The sequence below is a fragment of the Triplophysa dalaica genome, chromosome 15, assembly GCF_015846415.1.
Source record: "Triplophysa dalaica isolate WHDGS20190420 chromosome 15, ASM1584641v1, whole genome shotgun sequence".
In the NCBI taxonomy this organism is placed as follows: domain Eukaryota; kingdom Metazoa; phylum Chordata; class Actinopteri; order Cypriniformes; family Nemacheilidae; genus Triplophysa; species Triplophysa dalaica.
The window spans coordinates 9,891,825-9,918,747 of NC_079556.1; the positions used below are offsets into that span (position 1 = coordinate 9,891,825).

General features: G+C 39.2%; 1 protein-coding gene across 1 annotated transcript in view; it reads right to left on the bottom strand.

Annotated features, from left to right (window-relative positions):
- ush2a (Usher syndrome 2A (autosomal recessive, mild)) overlaps window positions 1-26,923 on the bottom strand; it is a 202,067-nt gene that overhangs the window by 156,348 nt on the left and 18,796 nt on the right. Inside the window, exons 8-19 of the mRNA XM_056768674.1 lie at window positions 25,570-25,791; window positions 22,705-22,798; window positions 19,611-19,806; window positions 17,779-17,909; window positions 15,724-15,919; window positions 10,831-11,478; window positions 8,506-8,689; window positions 6,399-6,562; window positions 5,225-5,383; window positions 4,378-4,875; window positions 3,299-3,574; window positions 1,332-1,501 (exon numbers count right to left, since the gene is read on the bottom strand). Coding sequence (XP_056624652.1) covers window positions 1,332-1,501; window positions 3,299-3,574; window positions 4,378-4,875; window positions 5,225-5,383; window positions 6,399-6,562; window positions 8,506-8,689; window positions 10,831-11,478; window positions 15,724-15,919; window positions 17,779-17,909; window positions 19,611-19,806; window positions 22,705-22,798; window positions 25,570-25,791 — 2,938 coding nt within the window. The remainder of the gene's footprint in view (window positions 1-1,331; window positions 1,502-3,298; window positions 3,575-4,377; window positions 4,876-5,224; window positions 5,384-6,398; window positions 6,563-8,505; window positions 8,690-10,830; window positions 11,479-15,723; window positions 15,920-17,778; window positions 17,910-19,610; window positions 19,807-22,704; window positions 22,799-25,569; window positions 25,792-26,923) is intronic.

The window sequence follows — 26,923 nt, forward strand, 5'->3', positions numbered from 1 at the left end:
CATTCTTACAAACCCAATGTTAAGTTTTATTTAGTCAGCTTTCAGATAATGTATAAATCTCAATATAAAAATAAATCCTTATCACTTTGAGGTCTAAGGTCAAATTTCTTGTCAGTCTCATTCCTCCATGTTCTTACTTTCAATGCAGACCAATTGCCAAAACGCCCGAAACTCTTGTGTGTCGCATCGCGCCGCATCCGGTGTAGACATGATGTACGATAATGAAAGCGAATTAAAAAGATGATTGTTCAGTAGAAGTCATCTAAAAATATCCTTGAAACATTTGCCATGAAGACAGTAAAGGTGATCCTGATATGGAAAGCAGTGGTTTAAATATGGACTAACATTCGCGAGATGGCGTTAGTTTAACCTTTAAAGGTTTTCTACCTGAACGAGAATAAAGGAACACAAAGATTCACATGAGTAATAGAGGAGACCTTTCTGGACAGTTCGGCCCACGCCACATGCATACAGGGACACAAGCCACAAGCTTTGGAAATCAGAAACTGGACAAAAATAAAGGTTACTAGGGACAAAAAATGCATTTGAATGGTGCTCAAAGTATTAACTCCACCAGGTCCTAGCCTGCAGTGAGTAAACTCTTGTAGATATGAATGCGCCAATAAACACATACAATAAGTGGCATATGTTTAACTCAGTAAAACATGTATTAATTAAAGTAATGAAAACAAAAAGTTAAGAAAGCCAGGCTAATATAAACTCACATCTGTCTATTACAGAGCCTGTTTGGGCAATTCCATGCAAATGTTTTAAGATGAAAAAGTTTTTACTAGAGGGTTTCACCGTACTCATAGCTATTATGTTTAGATATTAATATTTAGTTGTTTAAATACTCAGTCTTTTTAAAGTAAAAAAAAGTGTTTTTAAAGCATCATTTTCCATTGTCACATCCACAAGGGGATCATCACATCCATAACAGAACATATTCCACATAAATGGGCACATAAAAATGAAATGTATGTAAGAAGGCATCTTTTCTCTATTTATGGGGTATCATTGCCTCTGTTTTGTGCATTTTAATTCACAGAAATACTACAAATTATGTTGTCTCTTAAATCCTGTATCCTTTTTTTGTCACATCCATAATGCTTCCTTATTTCCCTTTTTTGAAATAGAAAACTAGCGCATAGACTACTATTTTTCTGACGTCTGGACTCTTATCATCAGTGGTTTAGTAAAGTATAATTGGTAATGCAGTAAATACAATCTTTGAGAATTGATATTTCAAATGAAATTCTCAATTATATTGACTTGAAATGTCACATACATGACGCTGGAATTGGATTTTTAACTTGTGCTGCACTGGATACCTGTGTTATTATTGGAGGCGCATATGGGTTGTTCTCTTGTTCCTTTTGAAGGTTGATTCTGTACTCAGTCACTTCACCCCTTGCGTCTTTGTCCCGTGGCGTCTCCCAGCTCACTCTGAGAGAGGATGAGGACACGGGGATCACTTGAGGGGGAGTCATAAACTCTGGCACTAAGGAAAAATCAGAATTATTAATGCGTTTTATAACATTTCACAGCAAAAATGTATTAATTATTCTAGTGGGAAACAACTTTAACCAAGACCAAATATATTTCCTTTAGAAGCAAAATTATATTGAACACTATTTAAACTTTGCAAGATGTAAACATTGGTCCAGAAGCATTTGCGGTTATTTATTTGTGTATTTAATTAAATTTTTCGTACATATATAATGAAATCTTAAAAATGCTTGTTTAACTCTATGTTGCGGTTATAAATGTTCTGTTTTATTTATTTATGTTCAAATATTTGAGTAGTGTTAAAAAACTGAAACAGGAAGTGCTTCGCGACTAGCGTTCCTTGCATTTTCCGAAGTGTTCTACAAAGAACATACTTTGAATTAAATACTTTAAGAATGATTTCATTTATATCTTGCAATGTTCAGTGCAGGTTGTGTTTCAAAAATAAAAAAGAGAAAATGCCAATTTGCCAAGGGGGTTAGAAAAAACAAACTGTATCATAATTTTGCTAACATATAAACATATAATTTTAATTAGTTTAAAAACAAGGCAATAATAGTGCTGTGATAAAATAATTTTGTCTAATTTAGATTTAAAGTATAATTCCAAATTCTTTCCAAACAAACACTGTTCTACAGATACTGTTGACAAAATAATCCAGCTGTATCCTGCTTAAACTCCAAGCTTTTGTTTGGTTGCCCTCCTAAAACAATGTCTGACATAAAAACCTGCAAACTTGTCAAAAACAAGGCCAAAAAACAAACAAAAAGTGTCAAAATACAGAAAGGAAGTTGACAGAAACACTAAATAGATCTTCAACTGTCTACTATCCAAGACTGCGCCAGCTTCTTCCTGTGAAGCACTTATGGTGAAAATTTACCCGCACAAACAATCCCTTCACATGTTTATGCTAATTCCCTGCTTCCGTTTTTCAGGAACTGTCTTTCCGTGCTGTAACTCAAGCCAAATATCCTCTCTCTGCTTAATAAGCATCCACTCAAAATCATTCCTCATAGGTCCTCATCTAAATAAAGACTGAGGATACAAAGTTTTCTCTGAGGGACGGAACACTGTTTGCGTCCTATGAAACACAATACCTGTTTACTGCTAAATGTTCTGAGTGTTGTTCAGAATAATTGGTTTCATAATCTCTTATAAAATAAAGTGAAATAAAAAGAGTTTACTGGCTAATATGATCATATCATCAGCTTTACCCAACAAGGGCCTTTAAAATATAAAAACAGCGAGTTTAAAATCATTTTACAGCTAAAATATCCTGTTACTTTATGAATTGGTGAAAACAAAAATCTTGTCGTACTCATTAAAGAAACAATTCACCCAAAAATGAAAAATTCCCTCATCATTTATTTACCCTCAAGATCTTCCAAATCTCTTTGAAATGTCTTTGTTCTGATGAACACACAGAAAGATATGTGGAAGAATGCTTGTAACTAAACAGTTCTAGGCCACCATTGACCATAGTAGGAAAAGTTGCGTGATAAATGTCTTTATTCTGATCAACACAAAAGAAGATCTTTTGAAGAATGTGGGAAAGCAAACAGTTCTGGGGCACTTTCGGCAACCATAGTCATTTTTCCTACGATGGTAGTCAAAGGGTTTGGTTACACGCATTCTTTTAAAATGTCTTTCTCTGTGTTCATTCTAAAAAAAATTATACAGATTTGGAACAAATCAAGGTTGAGTAAATGATGACAGAATTATTTCCTTTGGCTAAACTGTACCTTTAAGTAGGTTTGTTTGGTACTGTAGGCCAACATTTTAAACTGACCTCCTTCTGCTGTACGCCCCACGGCCCACTCTGACATGGCACTGCCTGCCATGTTAACCGTGAGCACTCTGAAGCGGTACGTAGAAAACGGTTGGAGATTCGACACCACCGAACTGTTCTCAGGTGGAGTCAGAGCATTCTCATTGGCTGAACTGATCAATGGCCTTGGGTCCAGCCAACCGCTACTTAGGAAAACCCTTTGCTCCGGATTGCTAGGTTGATTTCCCGCCAACTCATTTAGCAGCTGCATGAAGAGCTCGTACCTAATAATTATACCTGAAAGATATAATAAGACACGCATGAAACATATACGCCAATAATACTTCTACAATCCCATATTAAGCCTCAAAAAGAGACGGATGAAATTTAGATGTAAAGTTGGCCGTGGACAATCCACAATTACAGCTTCTGCATGAAATTATGAAGAAAAGAGAGGAAGATGGAGGGAATCAGATAGACACAATTAAACGGAGAGAAAATTCATTGAGAGAATTCTCCGAGGGCACTTTATAATGGTCCATGTTAATGAGCTAATTTGGGAAAAAGCATGATAACTGGCATTAAAGCCATTGATATACAGAGGGCCACGCTTTCAATGGCGCGAGGCACAATGCGTAATTGTATGCGGCAATCAACTGTTTTAAATGTGAAATGTTTCTTTCTGCCTAGTACTCCCATCAGTTTATATTGCGAAATGAAGCATAGCCTGAGCCTTAATCAAGCCTCTTGGTTGTAGATTAAAGTTCGTAAGGAATTCATTTTCATCCCAGCTCACATCAAATGGCATCTCTGTAATAGTATATCTCATTATTGTAATGATGTAGCTGGAGACAGCTGAAAAGGAAGCGCAGAGGAGCGTTTCAGCCCTGCCATATACATTTAAGAATCGCTGCTAAACTAAATAATTCAAATGTAAAACAATCTTGCCACTCCCAGGGATGGAAACACTAATGGGTTAAACTCAAATAAACTATCACGTGAAAGATTCATTTATAAAATCTGTCAAATCAGCCCATGGTAAATACCAACCGTGACACCAAAATAACAGAAACAGCCAAAAAGGTTTGCAGTGTAAATACCATTAGGCAATGCTGGAGGTTCCCAGTACACTTTGAGTTGTGTGGGCCCTAAGGTTGTGATTCTGGGCGCTGTCTGTTGCTGGGGGGGTATTTGAGCGGTAAGCACGATCAGACTCTCGCTGCGAGAACAACCTCCATTAGTACACGCCTGCAGACTGAAGTTGTATCGAGTGAAGGGATGCAGCTCCTCAGCAGAAGCCTCTGTTTGAAGTCCTGTGTAGTGGATTCGCTCTTCTCCAGTCAGATCTTGTATCGAGCTCAGCGTGTAGCTTTCCACGGGACCTGTGGTGTTCAGAGGTTCAGTCCAGTTGAAGGAGGCTCTGGTGGGCCTCGCCCGACCTGTCAGGGCGAGTTGGAGATCGTCGCGCTCGGGTACCGCAGAGAGGGTGCGCAAGTTGACCACGGCGCTGCTGGTGTTAGAACGAATATTGCTTGTGATGAGCTGGTAAGAGTATGCGGTGTATGGTGACAAGTCAGAGTCTGTGTAAAACATGATGCCTGTATCAGAGAGAAGACAAGAAAATGTTAAAAGATATGATGCTGTTTTATAATCCTATATCAAGTATCTGTTGTTTTTTGACAAAGTGTAAAAATTTTAATATTGGTTTACTGCACCATTATTGCAAACAATATTTGGTTAAACAAGACCAATTTTGACTCTCCTTACCCTTAGAATAAAATAGGCTGTACATGCTACTGTACCTTTGAATCATCAATACTATAACAATAGATTACTTTAAAATAAAATATGTGATTAAAATTTTAGACTAATTGTAAAACAAAATAGCATCACACAGACAAAATCATGACAACAGCACACATGCTTGAAACATCAGGGTTGACTGACCGAACGGAAACCGACTGTGGCTGACATGCACAACCTCTGAATCCCGGAGTAGCGTGTACACCAGGGCGTTGCTGTTGGGTGAATCGGGGGTCCTCCAGCTCAGCTCTATGGCTGTGGAGTTTAAGGGTTGGCCGAGTGGAGGAGGCTGCTGCCTGGGATCTGTACATGTGTGAAAGTGTATGTTCAAACATAACAGTAATAAATCTGCTCCATAAAACAGACATAACTGAGGAGGAAGACACAAGGTTAAGGCACCTGCGAGTGAATTGGAAAAATGGACCTTGAATGAAGTAAAGCAATTTTTTTTAAATGGATAACTAATGAAAACACAGTATTGGCGAGGTACATTAAGGCCTTAAGAGTTTCTGTGAGGTAAAGTCCAGGAATGAAGCCATAAACAGGTCAACTTACAGTAAACATGCTGAATGTTTAAATATCAAATATGTAATGAAGTTAAGACAGCATATGCTTGCGGAAAATATCAATATCACATACAAATGTTGAGCAAATACATTAGGATCAAACGTGATTAAATTTCAGTGTCAGCTCGTGGGTAAGTATGCTGAATAAAATATGTAATAAATTTCTGTTTAAATACCACTGTATTTGATTGACAGTAAGGGGCTCACCCTTACATACGTCTCTCTTGCATTAAGCAATCAGACTATATTGAGAAAATCTGCATTCAAATGATACAGTCGCTATAATAAAGAAACTCTGTAATGTGATTTAAAAGAGGGCTTTTCCTGTTTTTGAGCCAAATGGAATGTTGAGCCAAAGGGATTTATAACCTCTTCAGCGTCTCCAGTAGGTTACCACAGTGCTAAAATGAAGTATTTTAAAGACCCCATGAATGGGTTGATGAGCACAGTTTTCTTTCCAGTGTTAATGCATTTTCTGCTAAAACGAGAAGTTGGGGTAGGAAATCCCTTTTAAGAGCCAAAAGCCACGTCACAGCCTGGCAAATCACTTTCAAAATCAATGACATTTAGCTATTTCTTTTGAAATGAATTGACTTTGGAAAAAGTAACAAAGTATTAAAGATACTGTGTTCATCAGAACAAAGACATTTATACAGATTTGGAACAACTTGAGGATGAGTAAACGAAGACAACGTTTTTGGGTGAACTGTTCCTTTAATGTTTGAACAATGATATATGGGTCAAATCCAGACCTTTACTGCAGCCCAGGTAGTTGTTTGGATCCATGTGACTGGCTCCCTCCACACAGCCGGCACATTTCTCTCCGGTCACATACGGCTTGCACAGGCACTGCCCCGTCTGGGGGTGGCACGAGCCGTTGAAGCCCCCCACGGGATCACATCCGCACGGCTCACACCTAGACACACAGAGATCACATGAGAAACAAAAAAAGTATCACTTCTTTTGACATTGTCTGTATCTGTAAAGGACATGAAATCAGGAAATTAACCAAAAGTAACAGGTCTGGTTTAGTAACCCCAACCAACCAAAAAAAAAAAACTGGCATAAATTCTACAAGTTGCAAAAAATGAATGTGTGTAAGTTTGTGCGAGCACTAAGGGAGACACTCAGTCTAAATGGAGACATTCACAGATTCACCTATCAGTGACACTTGTGAGAGGGGTGTATAGGGGATGGAGGAAAGGCCTTCAGGGGCCAGCGGCGGTTGATTTGGGGGGCAAGCGCCTGACACCCTCGATAGCAGCTGATAAAAGCCACAGACTCTTAATGAGCTGAAACATTTTCTGTCAACGAAAGGGCCGTTTTAGGCCAACCCACCCGTTTCCCAATGCGGTTCGACCTTGACTCCTCAGGAAAAGACGGCAAACTTTTTTCCCGTTATCAACGAAGCAAAAATGAAGGCCGACCTCCAATTCTGTTATCATTATCAATATTGCCAAGTTCCACATGCTCACGCTTTCCATGTTGAAAATATTGTATATCAATAGCTCGCAGCTATCGTGGTAAATAACTCCAGATTGTGCCTGGATGTTGATTTAGAACAGGTGTTGCAAACAGAGCCGCCTGCAAAGTTTGCAGACAAGACATTTAAACGTGATTGAACAAGTTTGAATAGCAACAACAATAAACATGTAGATTGCATTCTGTTAGTGTGAAGATATGAATACGACCTACTCCTATGTAAAATAAACCTTATTTTTTCCCCAAGGTTAAACGATTACCCAAACGCCGCTCTCCTTTTGCCGTGATGGGTAATCTTGCCTAACCATATTGTGTGTTTTTAACTACCTCTATTAGGCAGCCCGCAGCGGATGAGCCAATATATGAAAGCAAAATAAGATGCATCGTCTTATTGATTCAGGGCGGACAAATGAGTTTATAATATTTAGATAAAGAAATCTTTATTGTGTAAAATCTCCTCATGCAGTTCAAGCATCTCCTCTAATCAGTTTAAATAGTTCATTTTTCATCCTTACGGGCGAACTGCGGCTGGATGGATTGCGTGAGCGGTGATCTGTCACGACTTGTATGGATTAACAATTTGTGATGTCCGGTAGCTCTGTTGTTGATATATTGAAAACATGTGCCTGTGCTATTTGCATCTCACCAGCCAACAATTAATGTCCCCCCGCCTGCCGCGCATCCCAACATATTTTTTATTTTCGGAAAACGCTTAAAAAGGTAAACGATGCTTGATATGGGAACCGCTGATGATGTTCCCCACTGTTCCCTTTCTTCACCCAGCATGGCTGGCGTTGCTAAATGTCTCCTACGAGCCCACAGGAAGGTCATTCAATGAGACTTTCATCCAAAACACAGACACTCTAAATCAAAGAAAATCTGCTACATGTAGAAAAAATAATTTTCCAGTCCACTCACTCCTGAGAATGGCAAGTTGTGCATCTTTAACTTAGGCCATATGTTCAAGCAGGGGAGCTGAGTTAGAGTATATCATTAAGATGGCTAACATATGATGTATTTACAACCTAATTGATGTATCCAACAAATCAACTATGTGGAGAGCATTAAAATGCACCCGCGTTAAGAGGCAGGAGACCTTAATGGCTAATTTGACCTTTACTGCCTTCGTCTGAACCTGTGGACCAGTATGCAGCTAACTGGCTCAAATCGCTTTGAAAAGTGATGTCCTTGATTTTCTAAATTGGCTTTACTCGCTTGCAGTTTCTATTACGCTTGGGCGGTCTAGATTGATTTTGCGCAGTTATTAGCGCTTCCATGAGGGTGTTTTTCGCAGCAAGATTTATTTTTATGCACTATAATACATGAACACATCTTGGTTGAACATGAGTGAAAGTAGAGTGTTAGTTTGGCACTGACCTGCCAACACCTGGATTAAAGCCAAAGAAGAGATCCTGGCACTGGTCACACCTGCGGCCAGTCACTGAAGGGTGAGCACAGACACACTGCCCGAAGTGGGCGGCACACACCTGGCCCACTGCTCCGACCGAGTGACAGTCGCATACTTCACAGTCACTTAGCCCTACCTCGGACAGAAAGAAACCTGTGACAACATGCAAAAAAACAGACTGTCATTCTGTGATTATTGTGTTACCTTCTTAATTTACCGTCTTGCAATTGTGTTAAAGGGACAGTTTACCCAAAACCAAAATTTATTAGCATTTAAAGGAACAGTTCGCCCGAAAATGAAAATTCTGTCATCGTTGACCCTTTTTCTGATGAACACAGATATTTGGAAGAATGCTTTTATCCAAACAGATTTGGCCAGCATTGACTACCATAGTAGGAAGAAAGGACGATGGTTGTCAAAAGTGCCCCAGAACTGTTTGCATTCCTACATTCTTCAAAATATCTTTCTCTGTGTTCATCAGAACAAAGACATTTATACAAATTTTGAACGACTAAAGGGTAAGTAAACGATCATTTTTGGGTGAACTATCCAATACCATGATATGGAAAAGTGCATAGGATATTCTGCCTGTTGCAATTCACAGAAATAGTTTATGAGGGCGAGTTAACATTGACCAAATTTTATTTTACGTGACTTGTCCCTTTAAGATCGCCCTGGTCCACTTCTCCGTCTATATCTTTATAAGATGAAAGAACGAATCAAATCTCAAGGGCTCCGTCAGGCTCTCACGCGCATCAATCAGACAGGGGGCGCTGAGTTTGAGATGTTTCAATCACAGGCTGCTTCCCCTGCGGTGAAATACGACAGAGGGCCTCCGTCAGGAGAGCCGGGGGAGGGCCCGCAGAAACACAGTCATCAGTCCCCCACCCTCCTCCAAATAGATCTCCCTCCTTTCCCTGTGCTTTCAATTTACTCCTGCCAGCCCCACTCTATGTACACATGCTTTATGTTCCGGCATGGGCGGCAGAGGCGTTGGTGAACAGTGGGTACGCCCGCATATTTCATCATGTGTGGAGGGGCATGAGTTGAGAGGGTGGCTGTACATCCTTGTCTGGTTAGCACCACAATAGACTTCGTACAAGCCTGTTGGTAGATGTTGAAGAGTACACTTTTGTTTTTTTAGAAAAACCCTCACTGGTTCGGAAGGGTTACCATGTTTCAGGCACGTACATGCTGGTCAAAATATGCATAAGCTGCATTAAACCAGTTAAAGGGATAGTTCACAAAAAAAAAATCTGTCACGATGTACTCACCCCTAAGATGTTCCAAACCTGTATACATTTCATTGTTTTGCTGAACATAAAGAACGATACTTGACTTAAAATTTGTAAACAAGTTCCGGGGCACTATTGACTACCATAGTAGATAACAAGCTTCTATTGTAGACAGTAGTCCCCCAGAAACTGTTCAAAATATCTTCTTTTGTGTTCAACACAATGAAATGTATACAGGTTTGGAACATCTTGTGAGTAAGTAAATGATGACAGAAACATCATTTTTGGGTGAACTATTCCTTTAATACATAGTTTATGTTGATGTAAAACACAGTACTGTCCTTATTCACACCAAACATATCCAAAATTCTAATAGTGCCAAATCTCTCAAGCAGGAGTAACTTTTAGGAATTGGAAAACTTTACTTGGCGTGAAAACCTGCAAGTTGTTTTTACAGTAAACTGAGATTTCTGACGGTTAATCTTCATTACAGAGACAAAGGCACCAGCTGGTGCTGCCACGCTGACCCTGTAGCCCCTGGCAGTGCACTTGTAGCACTTACTATAGTACAGTATGCTGCGAAAAAAAGGTACCAAAACATATCCAGCCCCTCAAGTGCACTTGACCCATGAGGCCAGCGCTGGCCCAATAGCAAGTGAGCGGATTGATTAAGGGTGCATGAGGAATGGCCCGTAGCTATGCTGGTTAAACGCCGTGGGCCAAAGTGACTGCCAAAACACACTCAATTCCCAGGCACAATCTAGGAAAAAACAAATAAAACAAAGCAACAGCTCGGGAGCCAAGATTGAATAAGAGGGAGTCATTAGTTAAGGAAAGGAAGAGGGCACTTTGTAATTCAAAAGATGTTTATGCAGATATTTCAAATGCAATGCGCAGCGGCAAGAAATCACAGGAAACAACAAAAGCGATGAGTCCGCTGGCATCATCAACATGGTATAATGAGTTCACAACAATGATGCACCTTCCCGTACATAAATAAATACACGGTTAAGGAATACAGATCACATGCACTGCAGATACAAAGTCGAGAGAACCCACCTGGTTTACAGGTTCCGCAGTTTCTGCCATAGCGGGTGGCCAGGCACACACACTGACCACTACCTGGATCGCACACGGTTTCAGGCACGGTGCCCGCAAGGTCGCAGTGGCACGGTTGGCATCCATGCGTGACATTGGCAGAACTCAAGTTGTAGGTGTGAGGGACACACTGGTTACAACGCAACCCCTCTACGTTGCTCTTGCATGCACACCGCCCTGAGGTCTTATCACACACGCCTGAGCCGTTCACTGTGCCTTTGGTCTCGCATTGGCAAGGCAAGCAGCCCAAAGAGTTTCCGCGCTCCAGGGTGTGGTATCCATCACGGCACAGGTCACATCGTTGGCCTTCCACATGAGGTTTGCACTTACACTGTCCGGTAACCGGGTCGCAGGAAGTACCAGGTATGGATCCGATCGGACTGCAGTCGCAGGGCATGCAAACTCCGCTTCCGTCCGGACCGTAGAACTGAGGGACGCAAGTGTCGCAGAGAAGGCCTTGCATGCTGTCTTTGCACTCGCACTGGCCTGTGAAAGGGTTGCAGAACTGGTGGAGGGAGCTGTGTGGGTCGCAGTCGCAGGGAATGCAACCGTCAGGATGAGTGTGATTGAGGAACTTAAAGCCGTAGTTGCAGCGGTCACAGGTTAGACCTAATGATGAGAAAGGGGCTTACTGTTTAGTCATTCAAAATGTATTTATACACATGTCCTTATGGAAAATACTCGGAAACAAGGACGAAACTGCTGTGTTATAAATTGAACCATGCTAGGTTGTTCTAACCCAGGATGACTGGGTCAAATCGGGACATTTTCTATGTTTATTGAACCTTACCATTGGTTTTGTCTATATCTGACTGAACTATGGGTTGAAAATAACCCAGCATTTTTTCGAGCAAAAGTCACTTGGTCAGCTGGCAAAAGTTGTGATTTTAATTTTTTTTACTTAACACGCTTTACAAGCCTTTATATAATGCATGTATTTACATGTATAAAATGATTTTATTGAAATTGAAAAAACTTGCTAAGTGTAATTTACAAAACAAGAAATATACTGAACATTACAAATAAATCACTTTTTATATCCCCCCAATATGGTCTGTGTTTGTTTGATGTATTCATAGATAAGTCAAAAGTCTTTAAACATTGGCTGGTTAAATAAAAAAAATATCTGCCATAATAAAAAATGTCTATATTTGTCTGGAGGCATTTGTCTAATTTGCCACTTGACCATATACAATATTCCATTCCATTCCATTTTCTACCGCTTATCCGAACTACCTCGGGTCACGGGGAGCCTGTGCCTATCTCAGGAGCCATCGGGCATGAAGGCAGCATACACCCTGGATGGAGTGCCAACCCATCGCAGGGCACACACACTCACACATTCACTCACGCACGCACTCACATCCTACGGACAATTTTTCCAGATATGCCAATCAACCTACCATGCATGTCTTCAGACCAGGGGAGGAAACCGGAGTACCCGGAGGAAACCCCCGAGGCACGGGGAGAACATGCAAACTCCACACACACAAGTCTGAAGCGGGAATCGAACCCCCAACCCTGGAGGTGTGAGGCGAATGTGCTAACCACTAAGCCACCGTGCCCCCCCATATACAATATATTCACATAAATTTTCACAATCTGTAATTTTTATTTTAAATGTCCTACATTTAAACGTATTAAACTGGCCTTTGCCTAATAACTTGTGTAGCATACAGCAAACAAATAAATAAACCTGTGAAATATTACACAAGGAAAAAAGAAATTGCTAATGTCATCATTAAGTGAGCCCCTTTCCCAATGATGAATGACCCACCCCAGGCATAACACTTAATTTCTCTAAAAGGAAAATAAATAAATTAAAAGACCCAAGAAAGCCAGCGCAAGGAAAAAAGTAAAAAAAACTGTGAGGCTAAAAAGAATTACAGCTCATTTGGAGGTCCCCAAAAGTGGTCTACATGGAATCAAATCATATCAAGTTTCTTCAAATGTGTGCGGTGCTTATTTGAATATGCCATACATATTCCTGACAGGTAATCTATTCCTAATGTTGCTGAGCAGAGCCTAAGGGGGCAAACCGTTTACAGCTCTAAGTACTGAGAGCTCGGTACTCCTCCACTGCTGTATATTCCACTACAGAGCTCTGCTTTAATGAATTTAGATATTAATATATTGCTCCCTGCCCACAGTTAAACCTCATTACAACATTATGTTAAATGCACAATGTGACACAGATGAATACCCCAATAATATGACGCCAAAGGAGCCTCAATTTATCATTGGGCTCATAGATTTTGCAAGTTGGAACGTTTGTGTAACTCTCAAAACGTTACGATTGCTGCTTCGCCCAGCTATAAATATCATTACAAATGAGACTTTTATAAGAAAGTCAGAGTAAAAATATAACTATAAATCTGTTTCACATTAATTTTTGTAAAACAGGAGTGCATTCTCTTATTAAAATATTGTTATTTTATGATTATTTTTATGTTTATTTTACCGCCTGTTGGGGCAACCATTGAGTTTGGTTTGCTCCAGCTAAACCCACATTTTTTCAGTAATGCTTTTCCGCATAATATTCTCATTCATCAACATTTCAAAGCACATTGTGTGCGCGGAGTTCTTTTGGATGCTTGATAAATTTTGTCCTTATGAAGCTGCGGCTGGCCTCAAACGCGCTGGAGGTAATAAATTGCCTTAATCAAATCTAATTTCTGAAAAATACCTGTGGGAACTACAAACAAAGAAGCAGGTCTTGTAAGAAGAATGAAAAATAAGGAAGACAGGGGCAGTTTATAATAATCAAGTTGGCATTGAATTACAAAATTAAAATGAGGTGGCCCTTGATATCCTGGCTTAGCATCACACCGGATTCTCTGAGTAACATTCTTTTGCATTTCATAGGAAAATGGTTCAAAAGGTACAAAGAGGAAAAATTGAAGAGATTTATCGCAAAGGAACAAATGCCTAGAAAAGCTGGAAGAAAAATCTTTTGGGGCCTGCTCGCAACAAATTTGTAAAAAAAAGAACTGAATGATGTGCTAAAATGTTAAGTAACTTAAAAACTGTGTTATACAATTTTCATGATAATTAACTGTAATATAACATTTTCGTTTTTTTTAACAATTAAAAGGACAATTCTATCATCATTTACTCAGCCTCAAGTTGTTTCAAACCTATACATTTGAGGTGGGCGGAATGACCAAAAATCAATTTCAAGGAATGAGTCATTTTATTTCACGGTAACAATCTCCCATTATAATTCTATATCTCATACCATATTTTTCTTAGATTGACTTGATTAATTTATTTATTTATTACAGTTCATTTGAATGCTTACCATAGTTATAATGTACTGTAGGCAAGTTATGAAATGAACTAAAGATATCAAATTAAGTTCTGATAAAGAGATTATTATTTATTTATCTTCTGGCTATATCATATGAATACAGTTGGAAGATAGACAACAAGTATAACAATGAAGTATGAATATATGCACAAATAATGAGAGTACAGTATATGCCTGGTGTTATAAATGGTGTTCATGGGGCCTGTACTGTAGGTCTTCATCGCTCTTTATTTTTAGTGTGTTGCGACTCTCTGTTTTTAGGTTTGTTTATTCTCATTCTTGTCTTTGCACTGCGAAGAGTATCTCCACACGCGTCTCCCAAAAAGGGGGTTTGCGGCACATCACGTCAAAGTGTGAGCATCATCGGGCATTTGCGCAAGTTTTGCCACAGCTTGCCTAAAGTTGAACTTTATTAAAACTATTAACAGCTTTACAAAACAATCTGACTTCTGAAATACGTGAGAATGAGCTTTTTTAACATCCTTGTGCAGATCCCTGCACCCCTGCTCAAGCACTGCAGGTTAGAGAGAAAACTCCGGACTGGAGCGAATCACAAAACTAGACTGAAAGAAGGTCAAAAGAGTATTTAATTTGCTACTTTGTTATGGGTGCATTAATTATTTTTTTAATCATAACTACCAACAGAGCGAAGAGTTAACCACGCCTATTTATTTAAATTCCACGGAGTACACGGAATAGAAAAATCTCTTACGGTTGACATTTTATTCTGCGGTAACGGAATATTACGTCATTCTGCCCAGCCCTAGTATACATTTTATAGTTTCACTAGAACAAAGGCAGATATTCCGTATATAATCAAACCGTTCTGGGGCACCATTGACCACCAGAGAAGGAAACGATATTATTATGGTAGTCAATGATGCCCCATTGGTTGGATTCCTACATTATTCTAAATATCTTATTTTGTGTTCAACAGAAATAAAAAATGTATACAGATTTGAAACCACATTAGGGTGAGTAAATGAAGACTGAATTTTCATTTTTGGGCGAACAATCCCTTTAAGTAAGAAAAACATTTACTTAAAGGAAAAGTCTATTCAAAATTAAAATTGGTTTCCGTACAACGGAAGTTAATGGGGGCCAATGTTGTTTGGTTCCCAACATTTTCTAAATATCGTCTTTTGTCTTCTACAAAAGTTAATCATACAGGTTTTGGAATGACATGAGGATAAGTAAATGATTGAATTTCAATTCTAGGTAAACTATTCCTTTTTTACAAAAATGATTTCTAGTTGCTTCTGGGTAGCTGACAAGGCTCACGTGTACATGACATACTTCTGGAAATAAAGCTTGACTTGTCGTCTTGCAGTGTGTGATTTTATTTTCCATTCTAATCTATTTTAAACTGAACTTTTAATTCTATAATAGCTATTATTCAGCCAGTTTAATGACCACATACAACATTTTCCATATGTTTTCCCCACTGAACTATATCTTAAGTACTATATATGGAATAACAGTGAGACACAGAAAGAGAAGAAAGAAAAAGAGAGATGGAGTGTGCAATGTGGCCTGATACGTACCGATTACGTTTGTTTTGCACTGGCATTGACCTGAGTCCTGGTGACAGGTAATATCTGGCTGCACGGTCCCGGCGGTATTGCAGCTACAGGCGCGGCAGCCATCAGCCAGTGTCGACTGCAGCTTGTAGAATCCGTGTTGGCACTGATTGCAGTGTCTGCCAGACACATGTCGCTTGCACTTACACTGGCCCCCGATCTGTGGAGGAAGGAAAACGTCACGTGATCGCGCTCCAATTAGTCAACATGTGCCAGGAGTGCGAGTGCGTGCGTGTCATGGATGGCCAGGTTTGTGCTGTCTCAAGCCCCCCCCCCACCCTGTCTGATCTCCACTGGGGCAGTGGGATTCTTTATATCTTTATTAAAGGAGTGGTTCGTGGTGAGGGAAGGTTGTGTGTGAGCCAGTTGGTAAAATAAATGAATTTAACTCTCAAATCTTAAAACAATTGTCAACATCGTTGACTGGATACAAGAATTCCAAACATGAAGCAAACAATCCAATGCCTACTACATTAAACAGAACTGTGGTCCAATCCACAGTGTAATCCATTAGCATGTGTGAGGAAATAATCATTCTGATCATTTAAATAAAGTAACAATCTAACCTGGGTCTGACCTAGCCATTGATTTTGAATTTGTCATCCAGTATATCTATCGACACGGATCTGTTCCACCAAAATGGATTTCGTGATACTCAAAGGAAAAGGTGGGGAAGAAATCTCTTGAGAGAGGCTCTCGCGACGACACTTTTACATACTCCTAACTGATCACAACAGTGATAAATGCTGTTGTGAATACTAAAGTCTTCAGCCAATACATCAATGCAAATCTCTCGAGTGAGAACGGGCCAATATCCTTGTCTGAATCTGAATTCTTGAGTCCATCACAAAGGTACGTATTAAAGCCTCACATGTCTTTCTTTTGCTACAGGTGGGTCTAGGGTTCCAATTGAGGGGGGGGCTTGGGAAGGTCCCGGACCCCTCATAAGCTTCAAGGGACCCCTCATAAGGTTTAAAAAAATGAATTTGTTGGTCTTCTTGTTTTCCATTAAATCTATACTACTAAAAACTCAACAAAAAAAAAATTGGCAAAATGATCACGCTAAAACAAAACACTGTTGTCAGTTATATGTCCAAATTTCATAAGATTATATTTTAATCAGAAAAATCCATGCAGTAAAATCGATAGCAATTTCTAAGGGCTGGTTAGGGGACCCCCAAGAGCTTTGACACAATTCGAAAACTGGGTGGGTCATTCTTATTTTTAAGTACCATTTTTAATATTTACTTAATTTAATGGTCAAATTGATATTTTTATTCTCTTGGAATCTGACAGGCTTCAGATTTTCTTAACTGAAACATCACAGAATTCATTTCATACATAATTTTTGTGCTTTTGCTTCACAATCACTTCCTGGAGGATGATACTTAATAGTATATTATAAAATAAGATATTGAAAGTATGTATTTATATTCCATTCCATTTTCTACCGCTTATCCGAACTACCTCGGGTCACGGGGAGCCTGCGCCTATCTCAGGAGTCATCGGGCATCAAGGCAGGATACACCCTGGATGGAGTGCCAACCCATCGCAGGGCACACACACTCACTCACTCACTCACTCACAGCCTACGGACAATTTTATGTATTTATATATTGAATAAAAATATAAAAATAAATGAATCAAAAAACATTTTGTTCATTTAATTTTGAAATTGTGGAAAAAATTGCATTTTCATCATTAGCCAACATATTAAATCATATAATATACAGTACATAGATGTTTGATTAAAAAAGAATACACACACAATAGTAAAGAATAGTAGAAATGACCCAGTTACACTTTAAACTGAGGGGTTTCTCTTTTTCTCCAGTTCATGTATCATCAAATAAAAAACTGTGCGGTTGAGGGTTAACATTAAACCTTTTCATCAAACTTTCCACATTTTTTGGGCATGCAACAACAGATGATGAACATGATGATCATGAACAGAGTTGTTCAGAATCTTAAAAGCAGTATTTTTGCTGGCATGTACACTGTGTGTTTGTCTAAACTTACCGGCTCACATTCGAAACTTCCATTGACAGTCCCAGCACTGTTGCACTGGCAGGATTTGCACACGTCCTTGGACCCCAGTGGCGTACCTGCCTCTCTGTAGAACTGACTCCGACACTGCTCACAGTTCCTGCCTTTAAACCCAAAGTTCATATCCATGAGTGCCTTGTGCTCGCTTGTTCGGAGGAAGAATGGGGGAAGGGGGAAAATTGATGTCAACCTATTAAAATTCAATCATATCTTAGCACTATGATTTCAAATTAAAAAACTGCAGTCTTGGGAGAGGTCTGGCGAGAGATGTGTAATTTTCTAAGGTGTCCATTTTAATGTCCTCTTTCATCTTTACCTGCCACTGTGCCTGATGCCCAGCATATGAAACAATGAACCTGTTAGCATGACCTGATTTACTTCATTAAATGTCCATCTGTTTTCACGCTGATGTATTATTTCGACTTTCTGCTCTGCTTTTTGATGCTTTCATTATATGGCTGCTATTTCTCCAGATGTCACAATGAAATTGAGGTTTTTAATTCAACTCTAATGTTTTAGGTATGGCATATTGGAAGAACACAGAAACGTTTCATACAACATATGAAAAGGAGTAAATCAATAACTTTAGCCGGTTTCAGAGTGACAACCTAAACAAACGTTTCTGCGCAAGCGCGTTCGGGGACAGCCCTTAACTTCCGGTACACATTCACAAACAATAGAGTGCCTAGATTATTTTTGATAACAAGCAAAACAAACCGAGAAGAACCGTTACTTGGCTAAACTTGACTCTCCAACAATTAGAATTTTGACTGCGATACAAAGCTGAACTGTAAACTGCTAAACTGTTTCTTTAAATGCGACCAAACTACAGGACCTATTCAACAAATTGTTTACTTAAAGGGGGTGTGGAACGGTGTTTCATGCATTTTGATTTCTTTAAAATGTTAAAAATGCTGACATAGTCAACTTGTCAAAAAACAATTTCTGTGCTCAATACATTCCCCCAGCGAGTCAGAATTTTTTTTCGAACATGAAAATCCGTTGCATAGCAGCTTTATTTAGTCCCTCATTGGACAATTCTCCCGGAAAAGCACCCCCACGCGTCAACCCGCCAGAGCGAGAAGAAAGAGCACACCCACACGTCAACAAGGGAGAGTGGGAGAAGGAACATGCGCACACGTCAACCAGCGGGAGCAAGAAAGAGACAAGACTGCGTTCGCAAAGTTCAGCTGTGTTTGTTGTTCACTGCATTTGGGTGATGAATGATATATAAATGTTCGATATAACGCTGGATTTGGAGATCATTTGAAACTGATAACTGGAGGTCGCATGTTTTCGGAAATAATCGTACAGCTGTCTCCGTCCTTAAAATGAAATGAACATATAACAAAATTCATCAAATCATTGATATAATACAATTATTATACGATAACATAATAATATAAATTAATATTAACATAAATTAAATAAAATATTAATTGTTATAATATTAGACACTAGCCAAAAACAGACACGAAGTTAACGGCAGTCCCTTAGAACGCGTCTGGTGAAACGGTCTAAAATTCCTATTCCTAAATTAACCAATATAAAAGCAAACGTTTTACATATTTAAGGGTTCAAACATCAAGAATTATAATGCTTTAATAGTCAATGTTTCAAATTCCATTTCTTATTATAAAATAGCACATAAGCATGCTCAAACAAATTGCTGTTTACTACTAAAGTTAAAAAGTGTTCCAAAATCCAAAATCTCAGACCTACAGTGGGGTCCAGTTGTCTGAGACCACACTAAAATACTAGCGGCACATAATAAACATACAAACACTAAAAACATGTTCTGTTACCTGTGGTGTTATGTGTACAGTTGTCACACACCCCTCCACCCCCACGGAAGTGATCGTTAGGTTGAGGATCCAAGCTGGCGTTGTAGTGGCATGAAGAGGCGTGGCTGTAGCACTGGCACGGGCGGCAGTTGTACGCCTGTATCTGATCTCCAGCTCTAAAAGGTTTATCATTGAAGAGAGGAGAGCAGTGCTCGCACTGTTGGAAAGAAAACATTTACATACATTATCAACATCTACATTTATCAACTATCTCCACATGTGACCTCAAGGTTCAATGATAAAGTCCCCAGAAACAAACAACACAATATTTCCACAAGCACAGGCCAGAAAACAGCTCATTTATTATAAGTGACTTTGACAAAAGACAACCAAAACTATTTATCACGACATTTCAAAACTTCTAATAAATGGATTTTTGTTTTGCTATTTTATGTCTTTTTGTAAACATTCTCAACAAATTACAGAGAATGCAAGAGGCAATTAAAAATATGTATCATAAATAGCAAAGAATCCCCTGTGACTACTCAAGCTGTGACAAAGGCTCGCTGTGTCAGTCAGCTGTATGGGCAGCCAGAATGGGTCACGAATTGCTAATTCATCAAGCTGGACGCAGGAAGATCTAAGCACAGAACACCTGCCAGTACATCACTATGTGCCAGTCAGAGGTCCGACAAGATGCTTCCGTATTATTATTTTTCTATACATATGGGTATAGAATTTCAAAGCCAGCAAATAAGGATACAACTGTTTTGGCATTCCAAGACACAGCATAGGAATCATTCAATATGATTCCAGCATCTTACAAAAAAGACAAAACGTGTTTCACAGAAACTACAAGATCTTTTATTCTTACTAAAGATTTAACAACCACTTTTGCCTAATAGGACTGGTCTGGAATGAACAATCAACCTGAAACATTAGTAATGACACATTGGCGGCATTTTTAATAATTGAACATGATGTTCACGAAAAGTGATATTCCAGTACACGTAAACATCTGCCAGGAACAAAACTGTAGAGGTAAATAACCTACACAGCTCTCAATATCCAATTTACTGAAAATGACAAATCAAAGGTCATCAGTATGCCCAATGCAATTAGGCAGTTTGCATGTAAATCCAAGATTAACAGAACACACAGGTATAATGTTTTGTATTCGTCTCCACTGTGCGGGATCGGGCTCCAGTGAGGAAAGAGCCTACATCATGTGTGAAAGACCTCTGTGAATGCCATGGCTAATTTCACGCTCCCTCAGGAAGGGTCTGCGTGGCTGCACCGAGGAGAGAGCCTGCCGTTAACCTTTACCCCGTGTGAAACGGAAGGTTTTAACAGTGCTTTGCCTAAAATAGCCTTTTCCCCTGTTCATTCAAGATAAGATAATACACATCAATACATGCTGTGTCATGTGACACCTACTTTTGCTTTCCCTACTCCGTGATAAGGTAAGTAAATTATATATAAATAAATTATATAATATATTGGTAACACTTTTCAATAAGTGCTATTTGTTAACAATAGTAAATGCATTAACTAGCATTTTTCAGCATTTATTAATCCTTAAATCCTGTAAATTGTTAATACAGTTATTCCTGTTAGTTCATGATGCATTCACTCATGTTAACAGTGGCGATGTTTGATTTTAATAATGCTTAAGTAAATTTTGAAATTAACATGAATTTAGATTAATAAATGCTTTAGAAGTATTGTTCACAGATAGTTCATGCTATCTAATGCATTAACTAACTGTTAACAAATAGCATCCTATTGTAAAATGCTACAATAAAATACAGTAAAATGCAATATCTCCATAATCTCAAATGTATGATCAACTTTGGCTTTTCTATAACTGAACCATCATGCAGTACTGTCTCCGGTAAAAAGCCGTTCACTCAACGACCAAATATGAGAAATGAGACACCAGAAGCACTTTCACTTGCTCTGGCAATCTGTGACGTTATGAAGTAGTGAACACAAGCCGGTCCAGTCTGTAAACACAGCAGATAGCCCTGCGGCACGAGGTGGTCCCACCTCGAAGCCAGGTGTTCTAGTCTGGGGGCGTTTAGAGCGGGGAGACAACTCGTATTTATCATATTTACACGCACACACATACTTTCCGGCATCTACTTGTTAGATGTGGCCCTTGTTTGTTTGGTGAAAACAACAACAGTAGTAGCAGCGGAGAGAGCACGCAGTTTCTGCGGCTGAATAATGCATGACATCTGGTGAATAATTTAAATCACCAAACATCAGGTTTAAAAGTTTAATCTTGGGACTTGCTCCCAATGTTCAGAATTATATGCGGCGATGTGGACAGTGCCGGGACTCTCAATAGGAAAGGAGGGGAGAGACAGTGAAGCTGGAGACTACTAAGATTTTTTATGCCAGATAGCAGGTTTAAGCCTACTTGTGTTTTTGGTCTTGCAATCAATTCAAAATTGTTTGGGCCTTTTTGTACTGTAGCTTTTTTGTGTAGAGAGAAAGGAAAGGAGAGAGAGAGAAAGGGTACAGAAGCCGGGAAAGGGCCACGGGCCGGGCCCCGATCCTGGGTGGCTCAATTGATTCAATATTTAATTAAATACATAAGATGATAAATTACTTGAATTTCACTGTATTTATTTATATTTCATCACAATAATTTAATACCAAGCCCCTTAAGAATTATTGTTTAGCTTGTAGTTTGGCAAACTTGAGTTTCATTGTGGCTTCCCCAGCATTGGTGAGCCATGGCACAACTAAAACTGGAAGCACTGGAGCCTTGTGTCATCAGAGCTTTCCCTGAGATATAATTACCTTTACTGGACTCATCATCAAGACACCCAGGGGCTGATGGGACAGGACGATTAGAGCACTGCTGCCCACAAAACCACTTCCTTGTCTTCTTCCTCATTCATTTTTTCCTCTTTCTTCTAACCTTCTTTCTATAGGAAACCGGAGATGTGCGAGAACGCTCTCTCTGCTCTCATCTATCGGTGTGCTTTCTTCCTGTCATTCCATTAAGGCCTATTTTCAAGAGCGCTGTTCATTAAATAGGACTCTTGCACGTCATTAAAAGGAAGTGGTTAATTAAAAGGGGGGCCTCCCCTTTGGGACTCACATTAGCTCCATGTGTGTGGCTCTCTGGGAGGCAGGCGCAGCGGTATGGCCTCATGCTTGTGTCACAGCTGCCTGCATGGCCGTGGCACTCGCACCTAAAGGGACAAAGACACACAGTTTTAACCCACAACTTTCTGGAGGATCTTCACTGCTATAATGGAATGGGGTCCCAAGGTAAAATGGGAATCTGATTTCTATAGTTTCGCATGCTTGAATTTGAGGAAAGCAGGTGTTTGGTGAGATCGAGAAGAGAGATGGAATTAGCTCAGGGAACATGATATGATGACAACGTACAGTAGATTGCGATGGTAAAAGTGCTTTATTGTGTTCCACAGGAATTTAAGAATACGGATAGAATGCTTTTCTAAAATGGATATTCAACAAGAATAAAAGCAACAAAGTGAGGGTCCTGATTTTATCACTGGTTATGAAACATTGATTGTTAATTATAGGTCTTTTTTATAAGTTATATGTTATAAGCATTATTTAAAAAAATTTCACATAAACTTTATTTAGATGGTTTAATGAATTCATTAACAACAAAAGTTATGCATTTAATAAACACAAATGAATATAAATATAATGGAATAAATATAAAAGAACATAATGTATATTTTTCGAGGTAGGTTTAATTCTAACATTTGATTTCCAGCGGCTCCAAAATGCATTTATTTGAGTCAAGATTTTTCATTTCACTACAAATGACCAGTTGTAAAATAAGCAGGTTTGAACAAAGCAATACGGGTCAGCAACATCAAAATCCCAGTCTGTCTCTTTCGCGTTTGTCATTCTCTAGATCTCTCCATCCGTCTTTCATTCCTTCATTCTCTCTGTGCATGGTTAATAGGACTTTCGCATTCAACATTTATAAATGCCAGTGGAAATATCAACGGTGTCGCAATGTACAACAGCAGACCTGACAGTTCTCCATCAGACGGAACACGCACCTGCGGGTCACGCCTTTAATTATTCATTCTCCAGGGCCCTTATTCGGCATTATCATGCGCCCATCTTTACACGGTTTCCTTTAAAAGCGGCACCCTTCACCTCCTTTACCAAACAAACAACATAAGCAAAACTAAGACGGGTGTTATTACCGCTTATGGTTATTACCGTATGAGCGTAAAGCAGACGCTAATGCTCCCAGACACAGCTTGACACCCTGTCAGAATTCCTCAAAGGCAAAATTTAGTTCCCAAACACACATACAATCTCTATCAACATCTTGCGGGTTTGAACTGTCGGTCTCCCTCAGGGGTGGGGGGTGAGGGGGTGTGTGTCTACTACTGTTTACTCTTACCTTTGTTTCGTCAACGAGACAAAGAGCGAGGAGAGCAAAAGAAAAAAGAAAGGCGAGCCGTGCGTAAAGAAACGAAAGCGAAAGGTGGGGAGGGTGGGGGACACCTCTGAATGTCAGGGGATGATGAGATTTCACAGTCTCTAAATCTCGATTTCGTCTGTGCCAGTTTAACTAGCTCTTAATTAAAGCTCCCTTCTCTCTCTCTCTTACTCAGACACACTCGCACAGCGAGAGAAAGCCAAGTTACAGCTGCCTGCATAATGACATAATTACCATAGTCGTAAGAACAGTGGCTGTTTAATGTATGAAGGTATACATGGATAAAACACCATGTCTTGGTTCTAGAAAGACAAAAGATTCGACATCCTTGAGAGGCATTCTGAGTGATTAACTACTTCCCTGAAGCCTTTAAGAAAGAGGACGCAAGCTACTTTTGAGTTGCTCTGCCTGTTCTGTCAACAATTTATTTCCTTTACAGCAAGTTCTCTACTGTGACATTTAGATATTCATTTCTTAGAATACACTATTACGCACAATTGAAATATCTCAATATTCTATATATCTCTATGGAAATATCTTGAAATTAGTTTTTGTATTTGTCTTTTTTAAATACAATTATTTTTCATATTTTGTACTATTTTATAATCTTTTGATTTTGTGTTAAAGAAAAAAATAACTTAAAATTGAAAGAATAACTAAATCAAGTTGTGTTGTCTTCCATGAAATTCCCAAATTACCTAGCAACTATTTTCCGTAATAGTGAAAGAGGACCCGGGTTTTTCGAACTCAAAATTTACAAAAAGAACATCATTTTCATATAAATGGTTCGTACAAAACTGCTGCAACTTTGTGTCATATGTCACACATTTTTTGTGGTCTTTTAATTTCATTTTGCATCGTGACTGTCTCAGTCCTCATTAGCTTTCTTTATATGGAAAATACAACGAAAATGGTGTGTTAGCATTAACCCAACCGTTGTGTTAAATTAACCCAGAAAATGTTAATATTTGACCCAACAATGGGTTATAACAACCCAGCATTTTGGGTCTAAGCAACCCAACATATAGGTTGACTTACAACCCAGTTGTTGGGTGCATACCATTTTGACCCAACGCTGGGTTGAAAAAACGCAGTATTCTTTCCAAAGTATTAAGCATAATTTATAATAAATTATATTTAATTTACGTGTGAATAAGTTTCCCCGCCAGTGATTTCCAAATGTTGCCTCTCTACTGTAATTATGTGGCCATTAACCAAAAGACTAAAACTATGTTAAACAAGCCTTTACCCTCTTTTGACTAATAACAGATATCTCATATTTCTCACAGTAATGTAACCACAAGACATCTTCTCTTCTATCTCAACCTAAATGTCAAAGCCAAAATCATCCTGTAATATCAGCTAACTTATTTCCCCACCAAATACAAAAATCCAATCAAATTAAAGTCTACAAATGTATGTCGAGTTTTGTTATTGGGAGTGTTAAACATGGGGTGATAGGGAGAGATTATGTTTTGTGATGGTTGAGTGGAATTGTCGGGTGTCAAGGTGCTGTTGGTGTCTAACCTTCCACTGATGGTGATCTCATCCACAGCATAGTACCTATGACGGAAGAGGATTGTGGGTTCTTGAGTGTGGTACTGGCCGTGCATGTGAATTCTCACATGTGTGGCTCTCACAAACTCCTGCAGGGCGGCGCTGTTGTAGAAGTCATTGTAGCCTGGCCGCAAGTTCGGCTCGGGGGTCAGCATACTGAAGGTGATGTTTCCTCTAGAGTAAGGCATGTCACTGAGGAACAAACACAGATAAATACATAAACGCAAAAAAGCATTATTCTACTGAATAAAGAGAAATAAAATATACATTCCTACGATTTAACCTTCAAACGTGTGAGGATTTGAGAGAGATCAAGAAATTCAAGTTTTGACATTGCTTGTAACACCCTGTCAGGTTAAAAATGAAACCTGTCGCCAGCTACTAAAATGAACAAACATCAAAGAAATTGGAAACGTAAAGATCTGAGAACTACTGAAAAGAAATTTGACTAATACAGGTTTAATATTTGACACCTGAAAGGTTGATTTCGGAGAGGGCAGAAATAAATGGGCTGAATGAGAGAGTTCTTCGGGTATTTGCAGGGGGCACCACATGTACGTTATTCACTCCTACATTATTCACCACTACCTTTCCTCCCTCTTCAGAAAAATACGCAGAACGCTGGATGTTTCATTCCTAATGCTGGTAGACTTATCCAGGACAGACCTGTGTGAGGAAAGTCTGTCGTCTTTGGTAGATGGAGAATGTGAAAGATGGGGACCAGTCTCTCTCTCTCTCTCTCTCTCTTTAGACCCGTTTACCCTGATGTGGCATGTCTGAAGGGTCTGAGTGCCCTTTATTCCACTGGGTCCAAGTTTTTGTGTTTAGACTTTTGTCTGGTGCATTGCCTAAAGGGCTTATTTATTTTCAGCATTGCTTCTGTACAGAAATGCACAATTTTAAACATGACTTAATTTTACTGTCATCTTATACTTATTATTGCGTGCAAATATTTGTTCTTATTACATATTATTTTGCTAAGTTCTTTCTTTCATAAAAGGTTCTTTATATAATACTCACTGCATCAACCGTTTTCAAAGGCCAGCAACCTGGGAATTTGAACTACAGGTTTCCAGAAAAAAAACAGTAGATTATCGTAATAAACAGTTGTAACAACTTTCATATCCCACCCTCATTAAAAGAACTGTCCTCGTTTGCTCTGTTGAAACCAGGTGCTGGTGTGGTTCATAACAGTTTAGCAGCTTTGCTGCGTTCATTACAACCAAAGGATGGCGGAGATCAAATCTGAGCAGCCTGGACTGCAGCCAAGAGCAGCATTTTCCTCTCCATTCTCCTCCCAGATCCTCCAAAGGACCACAGACTG